Raw genomic sequence first — 13,769 nt, 5'->3', positions numbered from 1 at the left:
ATTTCCCTCCTATACCATTACATTTCACCTAAACATCTAGCATTTCCCTATGATGGTACAATCTACTCTTTTGTCAGCTTGCCAATTTTTTTCTACTCTGATTACTACTCTATAAAAAGTTTTCTTACCATAACATTCCATGTGTGTTGTCCATCTCATCCTTAATTCTCACGTGTGGGTAACACCCGGTGTCGGATCAGTCTCAGCCAATACTCCAGCTCGAGGTCTTCAGCAAAACTCATGGGCCTTGTTCTTTACCTATAATGCCTTTCCCTAGTCACCTCAGATCTTGTTTGCCCCCCAGCAGCACATAAAAAGGAGTCGCATGGTAGCAATTGGCTGATGTACTGAAATATGGATATACCTACTGCCATAAAATTAGAACCAGACTGAAAGGCTATATTCTCTGAGGCTATATGGCCCTACTAAATTCCTATTTGTTAACTAGTCTACCAGGAATTTAGGCAGTGGGAGGAGGGAGGGCTGAGAAAATAAAGGACGAGATGGACAACACACATGGAATATTATGGTAAGAACATAACTTCTTTATGCGATGCTGTCAATCTCACCTTTATTCTTACGTGTGGTACTGCGCCCCAAGCAAATGAACTCTTGGGTGGCTCATGGGCGAATATTCCTCAGAACCAAAGGAGGCTCTACTCCTAGAGGTCAAATAGTACAGTTGTGTACACTTAGCATAAATGTAGATATTAGAGTGTATTCACTGTTGCAGTCATTATATTTGGGTAGATTCCCAAAGCTAAGGTTCGGAGGAGTAATTTAAATAGAATTAGGACCAGCTATAAGGCCCTGCAAGACTGCAGTGGCAAAACCAGCTCTGGATTTAGAGAAAATTGGCAAATGATAATGCTTGGTGAAAGTATGTACAGAACTCCAGGTGGCAGCCTCTAGGATGTCCCTAGAAGGGACACCCCTCAGAAAGGCTGTAGAGGTAGATGCGGCCCTGGTTGAATGAGGTTTGATGCCCTGTGGGATAGGTTTTCCATGGTGCTTAGAGCAGAAAAGAATGCAGTGGCTTATCCATTTTGAAATGGTTTGTTTTGAAATAGCTTTCCCCACTGTCCCTGCAGCAAATGCCACCATCATTTGTTCATATTTCCTTTGAGGTTTAGTCCTGTTCAAGTTAAATCTAAGCTGTCTGTGCACATCTAAAGAGTGCAGTATCCGTTCCCCTTTGTTCTGTGGGTTAGGAAAGAAGGTAGGCAAATGAATGGACTGATAAGAGTCACACTGGATACCACCTTGGGCATGAAGGGAGGATTGGTTCTGAGGGGATACCCTGTCCACATGAAAGATGATGAAAGGTTCCACTGCCATAAGAGCCTGTAATTCTGATACCCTTCTTGCAGAAGTGATAGCTAAAGGAAAGGTGTTTTCCAGGAAAGAAATTTTAAATCTGCAGAAGCAGCTGGGGATGCACAAGCCAGTGCATTTTTTTGTGCCATTCCCAAGCCCGGACAAATGGGAAGGCCTGCGTCAAGAAGGGCATCTGGCGTAAAATTTTGCCAAATCATACATGCGGACAACAGTACAGATATACATACCGGATCAGTCGAGGCCCGGGTTAACGACCGCCACCAATACGGTTGGCCAACAGGGTGCTGACGGAAATTGGGCTACTGTTGACAGGAGGAGGAGAAGAGGGGGAAGGCATGCCTGAAGGCAGGTAAAGGCTAGGACTGTGACAGTGAGGGTCGGAGCTTTGAATGTTGGCAGTATGACTCGTATAGGGAGAGAACTAGCTGAAATGATGGACTGAAGGAAGGTTGGAATATTGTGTGTGCAAGAGACCAGATGGAAGGGGAGCAAGGCTAGGTGTATCAGAGGCGGGTTCAAATTGTTTTATCATGATGTGGATAGGAGGAGAAATGGTGTAGGGGTTATCCTGAAGGAACAGTATGCTAAGAGTGTTTTGGAGGTGAAAAGAGTGTTGGATAGAGTGATGTTTATGAAGCTGGAAATTGATGGTGTAATGATGAATGCTGTTAGTGTATGCGCTCCACAAGTTGGGTGTGCAATGGATGAGAAAGAAAAATTTTGGAGTGAGTTGGATGAAGTGGTGATGACTGTACCCAAGGGTGAGAGACTGGTGAGTGGAGCAGATTTCAATGGGCGTGTTGGTGAAGGGAACTGAGGGGATGAGGAAGTGATGGGTAGGTATGATGTTAAGCAAAGGAATGCAGAAAGTCAGATGGCAGTGGAATTTGCGAAAAGGATGGACATGGCTGTGGTGAAAATGTATTTTAACAAGAGGGAGGTGCATAGGGTGACACAAGAGTGGAAGAAGATGCACACAGGTGGATTATATCTTGTGTAGAAGGGCCAGTCTGAAGGAGATTGGAGACTGCCAAGTGGTGGCGGGGAAAATGTAGTTAGGCAGCATAGGATGGTGGTTTGTAGGATGACATTGGTTATCAAGAAGAGGAGGATGGGTGTGAGGGAAGCACCAAGGATCAAATGGTAGAAATTGAAAAAAGGTAATTGCGAGGTGGAATTCAGGGAAGAGTTAAGGCAGGCACTGGGTGGCAGTGAAGAGTTACCGGATAGCTGGGTAACTACAGCAGAGCTAATAAGACAGATAGCTAGAAAGGTGCTTGGTGTGACATCTGGAAAGAGGAAGGAGGACAAGGAGACCTGGTGGTGGAATGAGGAAGTACAGGAGAGTATACAGAGAAAGAGGTTGGCGAAGAAGTGGGATTGTCAGAGAGATGAAGAAAGTAGATAACAGTATAAGGAGATGAGGTGCATGGCAAAGAGAGAGGTGGCGAAGGCTAAGGATAAGGCGTATGAAGAGTTGTATGAAAGGTTGGACACTAAGGAGGGAGAAAAGGACCTGTATTGATTGGCTAGACAGCGGGACCGAACTAGTAAAGATGTGCAGCAGGTAAGGGTGATAAAGGATGAGGAGGGAAATGTACTCAAAAGCGAGGAGAGTGTGTTGAGCGATGGAAAGAGTACTTAGAGGGGCTGATGAATGAAGAGAATGAGAGGGAGAGAAAGTTGGATGATGTGGGGATAGTGAATCGTGAAGTGCAGTGGATTAGCAAGGAGGAAGTAAAGATAGCTATGAAGAGGATGAAGAATGGAAAGGCTGTTGGTCCATATGACATACCTGTGGAAGCATGGAGGTGTTTAGGTGAAATGGCAGTGGAGTTTTTAACTAGATTGTTTAATGAAATCTTGGAAAGTGAGAGGATGCCTGAGGAATGAAGAAAGTGTTTTGGTACCAATTTTTAAGAAAAAGGGTGATGTGCAGAGCTGTAGTAACTACAGAGAGATTCAACTGATCAGTCGCAGCATGAAGTTATGGGAAAGAGTAGTGGAAGCTAGGTTAAGAAGGGAAGTGATGATTAGTGATCAGCAGTATGGTTTCATGCCAGGAAAGAGCACTACAGATGCGATGTTTGCTCAGAGTGTGTTGATGGAGAAGTACAGAGAAGGTCAGAAGGAGTTGCATTGTGTCTTTTTGGACTTGGAGAAAGCAAATGACAGGGTGCCTAGTCTGGAGTTATGGTACTATATGAGTAAGTCGGGAGTGTCAGAGAAGTATGTAAGAGTGGTACTGGATATGTACGAGGGTAGTGTGACAGCGGGTGAGGTCTGCGGTGAGAGTGACGGATGCGTTTAAAGTGCAGGTGGGATTACATCAAGGATCAGCTCTGAGCCCTTTCTTATTTGCAATGGTGATGGACAGGTTGACAGAAGAGATCAGACAGGAGTCCCAGTGGACTATGATGTTTGCAGACGACATTGTGATCTGTAGTGAGAGTAGGGAAAAGGTGGAGGAGACATGCTCTAGAGAGAAGAGGAATGAAGGTCAGCAGGACTAAGACAGAATATGTGTGTGTGAATGAGACAGAGGACAGAAGAATGGTGAGGATGCAGGGAGTAGAGGTGGCGAAGGTGGATGAGTTTAAATACTTGGGATCAACAGTTCAGAGTAATGGTGAGTGTAGAAGAGAGGTGAAGAAGAGAGTACAGACAGGATGGAGTGGGTGGAGAAGAGTGTCAGGAGTGATTTGTGACAGACTAGTACCAGTAAGAGTGAAAGGGAAGGTCTACAAGAGGGTAGTGAGACCAGCTATGTTATATGGGTTGGAGACGGTGGCATTGACAAAAAGGCAGGAGTCGGAGCTTGACGTGGCAGAGTTAAAGATGTTAAGATTCACACTGGGTGTGACGAGGGTGGACAGAATTAGGAATAAGTATATTAGAGGGTCAGTCCAGGTTGGAAGGTTTGGAGACAAAGCCAGAGAGGCAAGATTACATTGGCTTGGACATGTGCTGAGGAGGGATGCAGAGTATATTAGGAAAAAGATGCTAAGGATGAAGCTGCCAGGTAACAGGAAAAGAGGAAGGCCTAAGATAAGGTTTATGAATGTGGTGAGAGAGGACATGCAGGTGGTTGGTGTGACAGAGCAAGATGCAGAGGACAGGAAGAAATGGAAACGGTTGATCCGCTGTGGCGACCCCTAACGGGAGCAGCCGAAAGTAGTAATAGCAGCTGGCTCGAAAGGAGGAAGAGAGTTTCTCCATGACACAGAAAAGATCCCAAACTGGAGTTGGAGCTCCCCTGTGTGGCCTTAAGTTTTTGGCCCCTCTGAGGAACTGCTTGAGTAGTGGGTGAGAGAAGAGGGGAAGCTCTGTGCTATAATAAGCTGAAATGGCTGAGGCATGAATTTTGATGTATGAGGACAAGCCCTTATGAAGCATCTCAGTCAAGTATTGTAGAATCTGAGGTAAACTGGGCACTGCTGCGTTCATTCCTTGGGATTGGTTCCAGGCATAAAATATTTTCCATTTTGCAGCATAAGATTTTCTGGTACTGGGCCTCCTTGCCTCTAAAATATCCATCACTGATTTGCTGAGGAATGGTAAAGGAGAGATTAGGTAATTAGCCACGCTGCTAGGTTCAGGATTTGCAGCTGAGGGTGCAGAAACTGGTTCTCCTGCTGAGACAACAGGGGAGGAGTCTGAGGCAGGTGCCATGGAGCAGAGCGTGACACACTGCGCAAGAGTGGGTACCAGTGTTGGTGAGGCCAGTCTGGTGCAATTAAAATCGTCCTTGGCTTGTCCTGTTTGATCTTTAGTAGTACTTGGAGAGCAGAGGAGGAAAGGCATAGACTGATAGGTTTTTCCAGCTAAAGGATAGAGCATCCACTTTCCAAGCTAGCTTGTGGGGAATCCTTGTGCAAAATTTGTCCAATTGATGGTTCCGGGGGGAGGCAAACAGGTCTATATGTGGGCTCCCCCATTTGCTTGTCAACATGTTGAAAACCCTTGGGAAGAGTTTCCATTTGTGTGGGTCCATGAGATTTCTGCTTAGTCCGTCTGCCAGTGTATTTAGGTTTTCTGGCAGGAATTGAGCTTGTAGATTCATCTGGTAGCTTCAAGGCTGTGTTGCACAATGCCATGGCTAGTCTGCAGAGGGGGTAAGAATGTGTAACCCCCCCCCCCCGCTTGTTTATGTACCACATCACAGTGCTGTTGCCCGTCTTTACCATTAGTTGTCCTGGAAGAATGTGGTCCTTGAAGGCTGTCGGAGCATTCTGTATAGCTAACATTTCCTTTTGATTTATGTGCAGGTGCATTCGACTTGGGTTGCATTTGCCCTGAATGCACTTCCCTGCCATGTGAGCCACCCATGAATATAGTCCGATGTGTCTGTTAAAATCTGGGCAGCAGGGGGTAGTGTGAATGGTAGTCTCCTGTTTTGGTGGCAGGCCTCTGCCCACCACAGGAACTCTAGGCGTAGGCAAGGTATGATAGGAAACCTTGCTTCTAGATTCTGTGAATGTTGACATCATAGGCTTTTGGGATACCATTGTAGTTTCCTCATATGCAGCCTTGCATATGGAATTAGAAGAATGCTGGAGAACATGAACCCCAAGGCTTGCAGTATTTGTCTTGCAGATATAGCAGGCATTTTGTGGCTACTTGTTTGAAGTAGGTTGTCAAATGAATCAGTTTCTCTGGCGTGAGGAAAGCCATCTGGGAAGTTGTATTCAAGCTTGCTCCCACGAATATAATTTCTTGACAAGGTACCAGGTGAGATTTCTTTTTGTTTACGGTGTATCCCAGACAAGTCAGTACCCTTTGAACAAAGGCCAGATGATTCAAAGTATGTCCTGGCTTTCTGCCTGAATAAGACAATCGTCCAGGTATGGGTATATTTGAATATTTCTTTGCCTGCAAAAGGCAATGACTGGAGCTAGGCACTTTGTGAATACCCTGGGAGCAGCAGATAAGCCAAAGGGCAGTGCAGAGAACTGATAGTGCATGTAGCCTGCTTTGAAGTGTAGGTATCTTCTGCAAGACTCCCTGACAGGGATTTGCAGGTATGCTTCTTTTAAGTCTAGTGTTGCTAACCATGCATCTTTGCCTACCATAGGAAGCAGCTGGTGAAGCGTCAGTATTTTGAATTTTGGAATCACCAGGAAGGTTGTTTAGAGTAGAAAGGTCCAGGCTAGGACACCATGTACTGCCTTTTCTGGGTATCAGGAAAAGTCTCAAATCGAAACCTTGTCTCATTTCCTTTTTGGTACCAACTGAATAGCCTCCATGTTTAAAAGAGAGAGAACTTGACTTTGGGCCTCTGCTCACTGATTTGGGGTTAGAACTGGCCACCTGCTTGGAGTTGGTAACGTGTGGAAGTGAAATCTGTATCCTTGGGACACTATATTTAAAACCCATTTGTTCTGGGTAATGAGTTCCCAGTTTCTGGCCTGCAGACCAATCTTTCCACCTAAAGGAGCATTCAGTTGGGAAGTGCTTGGAAATTTTAAAAGCAAGTCATTGAGACAGTTTTCCATAGGGGGGAGTCTTACTACTCCCAGATTTGGGTGTGGAAACACCCCACTGCTTAGTCTTGTGTGTCCCTTGGGACTGAAACCTGGGAATTCTACTGTGTCTGGGTTTGGCTTGAGAAGACTTGGAAGGGGCCAGAAAGGACCAATTCTTAGAGTGCCAGTGCTTACTAAATCTAGGAGGCTGAACTTGTAAGAAATCTGACAGTTTGCATGGATTTAACTTCATCTTCCATCTTTTTAAGAACTTCCTCAGCCTTATTGCTAAACAGGTGGTCCTGATTTAAGGGAGCATCCAACAATTTAGCTTTAACATGATCAGGCAAAGATTGCTCCTTAAGCCAAGCATGCCTTCTCAAGCACAGACCCAGTAACATCAGACCTGCAAGAGGCCTCTAATGAATCAAATCCACATTGCAAAGTATGTTTTCCAACATGTTCAGCAGAATGCATTAAATCCTGTAATTCTTTATTTTCAGCACAGTCAGGAATCAACATCACTTTCTGTTTAAGCAATCCAATTACATGTTGTTGATACTTTAACATATGAAATTGGCAGTTTAAAGCCCTAATGGCCAAGGTTGCGGAAGTGTAAATCTTCTTACCCCATCTATCGAGCGCCCTGGAGTCTCTATTCAAGGGGGTAGGATTTTTAGCAGAAGAAGCCTTAATGCCCTTGGGTCCCTGTGAAATAGTCTCTGGATCCGCAGTAGGATTTTTGAAAAGGAACTTGTGTGAATCAGGAACCCTGTAACATCTGTCAGGTTTTCTGGGAGCAGGAGGCAAAGAAACAGGAGCCAAACTAGATTCTGAAAAGGCATAATCAACAATGTCCAGTACAGGAGGCATAGCTAAAGGCCTATCTATGCTGAGGCAGAAGAAAGACATCCCTAAGCCTCTTCTTTGAATCAGAAAAATCCTGGCTTTCCCAGTGGAAATGTTCCCTTAGAGTAAGTAAGGTTTCACCAAAAGAAAAATCCTCTGGAGGGAAAGCAGAGGGAATACAGTCCCTCTGCATCAGAATCCTCATAAGTAGATAAGGGCAAATCCAGATCATCAGAAGAAGAAGAAAAAATCAGAATCCTGGTCAAAAGATTCATAAACAACTTCAGTCCTAGGTCTCTTAGAAGGAGGAGGTTGGCTTATTCTTATTTGTTTTTTTAGGCATAGAGGCCTGAGCATGCGGTTTGGGCATCAGTTTCTTAGGCATTGTTTGAGATTTTGGCCTAAATGAAGATGGAGGAGTCGGTTTAATATGCAAGTCCATAGGCTTGAATACACCCTCAGAAATCGGTGCCTGCACAGCGGCTCTGGACCCATCCAAGGTAGATACATCTGCAGGTTCCACAGTTGAAGCATCTTGCTGCATACCGGACTCCGAATGGGTCTCAGTCAGGCCTGCGAGTCAGAAGTAGTGGGTATCAGGGGCTGCAAAAGCACCTCACTGATTACTGGCGACTGGCTTAGGAGAAACGTAGTCGTCAGTTTTGGACCTCGGCAGCCTGTGTCTCTCTTTTTCTTTACTTTTTTTGGAATCCCGGTAGTCTGATGGCTAACCAAAGATATTTCTGGATAATTAAACAGAGAACCGAAATATTTAGAGGCGAAGATATACAGACGACGGATAGTCCGCTGATTAAATAAGCACAAAACCGACAGCAAGGTAAGTCGTGGTCAGGGCCTACACAGAGAATACAGTATGAATGAAAATCTTTGTGAGGTATTTGCTTTCCACAAGTAATGCAATTATTAACTTTTACTGACATCGGTAAGGAGCAAGAAAAAGTTTCCCCAACGGGGTACTTGGCTTTAGTTCAAGACTTAGGTTCCGAAACTCGAAAATGAAAATTTCAGGAGTTGGCCAACTGGCGCTTGCGAACTGCTTCTGCACCGCACGGGAAGAAAGACTGATGTAATGGCGTTGGCTGCATGCTTTATACCCCTGACATCATGGAAGAAGGGACAGCAACAGACACAGGACCCAAGACTTGTTAATAAGGATGACTGAGGGCTACTGCAAGCAGATTACCCAAATGTAATGACTGCAACAGTGAAACACGAAGAACATCCGCTTTGTATTAAGTAATAAAGGTATGAGGTCTTGCTCAAGTAGCCGCTGCACAAGGTGGTCTAGCATGGAAGGCAGCAGACGTAGCCAGAGATCTAGTGGAATGAGGTTTAGCGACATTTGGAAGGGCTTTTTCTTTTTAGAATTGTAAACTGGGATATGCATGATGAAAGCCATCTGGATAATGTGACTTTTGAAAGTGGATGACCTTTCCTTGTATCAGAATACGAGATGAAAAGCTAGTCTGATTTCCTGAATTCCGAAGTTCTGAGTAAAGTGAAAAGCAATTGTCTATGAACATCTAGGAGATGGCAAGGGATACTCTTTTGTTTTGAAAGTTGGGAAAGAAAAGTGGAAGGTCTATATATTGGTTAATGGTATTTTCTGACACAACCTTTGGTAGAAAGGATGGATTAGTGCACAACACCACCCTATCTTTGTGAAAGATTAGGTAAGGAGGTTTAATGAACAAGGCTTGCAACTCAGATAACCTTTGGCTGAAGTAATTGCTACCAAGAACAGAGTTTTCCATGAGAGATGCTTCATAACACATGTGGCCAAGGGCTCAAAGGGGGAATATAATGTTGGATGAGATGAAATTTAGATCCCAAAGGGGCACTGGATGTTTGTATGGAGGGCTTAGCATAACAGTGCCCTTCAAAAAAGCTTTGCAAAGTCTACGTGACATGATAGGGTAGTCATTTTCTCCTATATGAAAATTAGAGAGACTGCAGCTAGTTGAACTTTTACGGACGCTGTCGCTGCTCCATCATTGAAGATCTCAGACAAATGGTAGAATGGAATGAACTGGTGCTACAAAAGGATCTATCTTTTTAATGTTTGCCCATACAACAAATGTCTTCCATTTATTTCTGTAAAGTTTCTGAGTAGATGTTTCATGGGATGATAAAATTATATGATTGATTAGGGAGGAGAGTAATGGACACGTGGGAATTCAGGGAACGGGAGCAGCTAAAGCTGTCAATTTCAGGATGTCTAGGTTAGGATAAACCATTCCAGTCAAGGGGGTGTCAGAAGGTCCGGAACAAGGTCTAGAAATCCAAGGTTCATCCCAGAGATGAGGCTGAAGAAAAGGAAAATAGATTTGATGAGACCAGTAGGGGGAAATTAGGATAATGATGGTCTCCAACCAATTTGCATTCTGTAGGAGCTTTGGAACTGGAGGAAAGGCATAAAGTTGCCCCCTGGCCAATCATGAACAAGTGCATCCCTTGGTGACTCCCAGTTGGAGGGATCAGGGAGAAGTAGTTGCTGTATTTGGCATTGTTGGGTGTTGCAAAAAGGCTGCAGCAAGGCTGGCCCCATTTGCGGAAGATCACTTCAGTTACTTTGTGATTGAGGGATCACTTGTGCGGCCATAGAATGGCTCTGCTCAGTTTGTCCACAATGAAGGAGTTCCCCAGAATGTGCATTGCAATAAGAAAGCAGTTGGAGGCTATCAGCCAATGCCAGAACCGGAGAGCTTCTCGACAAAGTGGGTACGATATGGCTCCCCCTTGTTTGTTGATATACCAAACTACAGACATGGTCGGGACTCCAACTGTTCCTATAGGAAGAGAGTCCTGGAATGCTTGCAACGCTAGAAACACCGCTCTCATCTCTAGCACATTTATATGCAAGTGAGCTTCATGATCTTGCTAGACGCCTAGAACGGTCTTCCCAAGAAAATGCCCCCCACCCCATCTGGGAAGTGTCCATGGTCACAGCAGCCAGAGGTTGTGGAGGAATAACGTAATGGCCTCGAAGTACTGACTGTGAGTGGATCCACCACTGATGATCTTTCCTGCAGGCATTGGTTATCATGATCTTGTGAGACCGTGGAAGTTTCAAGATTGACCAGTGAGCAAATAGCATCCACTGCAGAGCCCTCACGTGAAGGCGAGCTAGGGGAATTAGCATGATTGAAGCAGACATTTTTCCTAGGACCTGGAGAACTAGTTTTGTGATGGCTTTGGACTTCTTTATAAAAATTCTGACAAGATGACGGAGGTAAGTCATCCCAGTCTTGTGAAAGTATTGCTATCTGAATGGTAGTGTTCATCTCTGCTCCTATGAATAGTAAAGTTTGCGATAGTTCTAGCACAGATTTCTCATAACTTACAATAATGCCCAGGGAGGAGCAGACTTGAAGGACATAATCCCTTGATTGGTGTAAGTGATGCCTGGTCAGGGCAGTTACAAGCCAGTTATCCAAGTATGGAAACATGTGGATTCCTTTGCATCTCAGCTGAGCCGCTAACACTGCCATACATTTGGTGAACACACTGGGGGCTGTAGTGAGACCATAGGTCAGAGCTCGAAACTGGAAGTGACTTGCTCCTAGCCGGAAGCGCAAGAACCTCCTGGACCGCCTGTCCTTTAGAATATGGTAGCACGCGTCCTGAAGGTCTACAGAGTACATCAAACTGTCTTTTTCCAGAAATGGAAGTATCAACTGCAGTGTCAGCATCTGGAACTTGGTCTTTACTGATTTGCTCAGATTGCTGAGATCCAAAGTGGACCTCTAGTCCCCTGTTTTTTGGAACTAAAAAGATTTTTGAGTAAGTTCTGGATCTTTGGCTTGCTGGGACTTCCTGGATAACTCTTAGTTAGCAACTACTGAATTTGTATAGTTGCGTGCTCCTTTCGACTAGGTAGAACATATGGAACCACTTTGTTTCTAGGGCTAGAAAGGGAAAAAAAGGATGTTGCATCCTCTGGTTATTATTCCCTGCACCCATCTGTCGTTCATTATCTTTAGACAGGTTTCTTGGTGCAGGGACAAACGCCTTCCAACTGCCTCCAGAGGTGAGCAATTTTCCACTCCTTCAGGAGAGCTGGAAAGGTTTCCCAAAGAAAGATTCTCTGGAGCCTTGGTTTTGCAGGCCCCATGCCACGAGGGTGGCGTCTATTTCTCCCCCCTCTGCCTCTGGGGGACCTTTCACCTTGCGTGTCTTGGTAAGACCTCTGAGATTTTTCTGAACCATATCTTCCCCCTACCTTTTTGACCCTTGGGAAAAGGCCTAGTAGGAGTGGAAAAACGCACTCCAATGGCAGACAAGGTCATATCCTCTTGTTCACATCTGGTAAGAGTTTCCTTCACTTTTGGCCCAAAAAGGGATGAGCTGTCAAAAGGGGCATTAATGAATAAAGACTTAAAAGGGGTCCATGAAATCACAAAGATGCATCCAGGACTACCTCCTAAGAGAGATACCCGAGCCTGCTGCCCTACTCTTTCCATCAGTTGCATAAGAAATAAGTCTCATGGACAAGTTCACAACTGAATTCCAAGGTAGCAAGCTGAGCATCGACTTTCTCTGCCACTGCATCAGCTACAGCTCCTTGAAGGGAGTCTGATAATTATTTAATTAGGTCCCTCTGCAGTCTGGTAAAGTGAGCGAGATAATTCAGTGACCGCAAAGCTGATGCGAAGACGTGCTTCCCGTACCTTCCTAGGGTCCTTATTAGGTGGATGGATAGAAGTACTTGTCTGAGTTCCCTTAAAGTGGCCGCCACCACGACCATGGCATCAACTGATGCACCTTTTGTAAGAAAATCCTTTTCTTCTAGAGCAGTGATGTATTTACTTGGCGTCCTAGGAGTAGGGTGTACGGTATTTGGGGTCTCCCAAGCCTTTTGAGAGATTAATTCGATAAACTCATCAAAAGGGGGAGTCACACAAGAAGTTGATGGGCGAAACACAAAGGCCTTCAAGAAGACAGACTCAAGTGAAGGGCTGGAAGACTGCCAATCATCTCTCTCTTTTAATAGTTCCAGGAGGTCTCCAAAAGAGACATCATCAGGAGTTGATGGTGTGGATTCTTCTGCTTTATCGAGGTTGGTGTCAGATGTGATAGACTTTGGTAAATCCAAATGCTTTATCTTGCAAGCCCTCTTCTGAAGGACCTCTTTAGTGGGATATTCTGGAGAGGTTTCAGAAGAGATAGCACCCTGAGACCCGTCGTCTCTGTGGACCTGTGGAGAGGGCTTGTGAGAAGGCATACACCCTGTCTGAAGAGGGAGGAAGAACAGAAAAAGACTGCATCCTAGGATTGTGAAGTTGTCAAAGCCCTCCTCATTACTTCTAAAGCAGACCCTCCCCGCTCCGAGGAAGTCCCTGGATCAGACAAGCAAGTCAGAGCTGAGGGAATCTCCAGAGCAGAAAGGAGCAGCACAGAAGTAGAGGTAGGAGCCAAACTCCTGTGCCGAAGCTCCCAGAAAAATGGTCGGATCCAGAGAGATCTGACAAGTCTCAGGGGACCCAACAGGGAAGTGTTGGCTTCCAGAGATCTCCTGCTCCGAAGGTATGGAGACACTCAGGACAGATGTCAGAACAGAAGAGACAGAGTCCTGGACCAGACACCGAAACAACCTGGATATCGGAATCTTCCAGTTCCAAAGCAGGACGACGGATCGGAGGAGGAACTGTACCAAAAGAAGAGGTTTGAGACTGCTCCGACTCCTTTGGTCTCGGATCCAGAAGCAATCTGGCCAAAGCAGATGTCTTGAACAGTTTCTGTACAACCCTATCCACATCGTCAGACAAATTCCTGGTAGACCTACTGGATAGTATAGGTGACCTTGACGTAGTTAAAAGTGGAAAAGGGAGCCTGGAAGAAATCTTCTTAGTGGAAAGAAATCGGGCTCCTGTGCTCATGAGTGGAAGTCGGGAGGAAATGTCTGCTCCAATACAGCCTTCAAGTCTGTCAATTTTGGAGCCTTCTGCTTCGGCTCCGATGAGGATCTCTGCTCCGATAAAGGTCTTTTGGTTGGCTTTTTAGAAGGATATGATGATATAGTCTCAGAGAAAGGCATTTTCAAAAGGCCTTTCAAAATCAGTTTAATTTTGTGTTCCATTAACGCCTGCTGATTAA

General features: G+C 45.1%; 1 protein-coding gene across 1 annotated transcript in view; it reads right to left on the bottom strand.

Moving 5' to 3' along the window:
- USP9X (ubiquitin specific peptidase 9 X-linked) overlaps positions 1 to 13,769 on the bottom strand; it is a 5,037,693-nt gene that overhangs the window by 2,353,429 nt on the left and 2,670,495 nt on the right. Inside the window, exon 20 of the mRNA XM_044071835.1 lies at positions 12,382 to 12,906. Within this exon, the coding sequence (XP_043927770.1) occupies positions 12,382 to 12,906 (525 nt within the window). The remainder of the gene's footprint in view (positions 1 to 12,381; positions 12,907 to 13,769) is intronic.

The sequence above is a fragment of the Protopterus annectens genome, chromosome 5.part0 (assembly GCF_019279795.1).
Source record: "Protopterus annectens isolate FY-2018-M chromosome 5.part0, PAN1.0, whole genome shotgun sequence".
NCBI lineage: Eukaryota > Metazoa > Chordata > Ceratodontiformes > Protopteridae > Protopterus > Protopterus annectens.
This window is presented reverse-complemented; position numbering and strand designations above follow the sequence as displayed.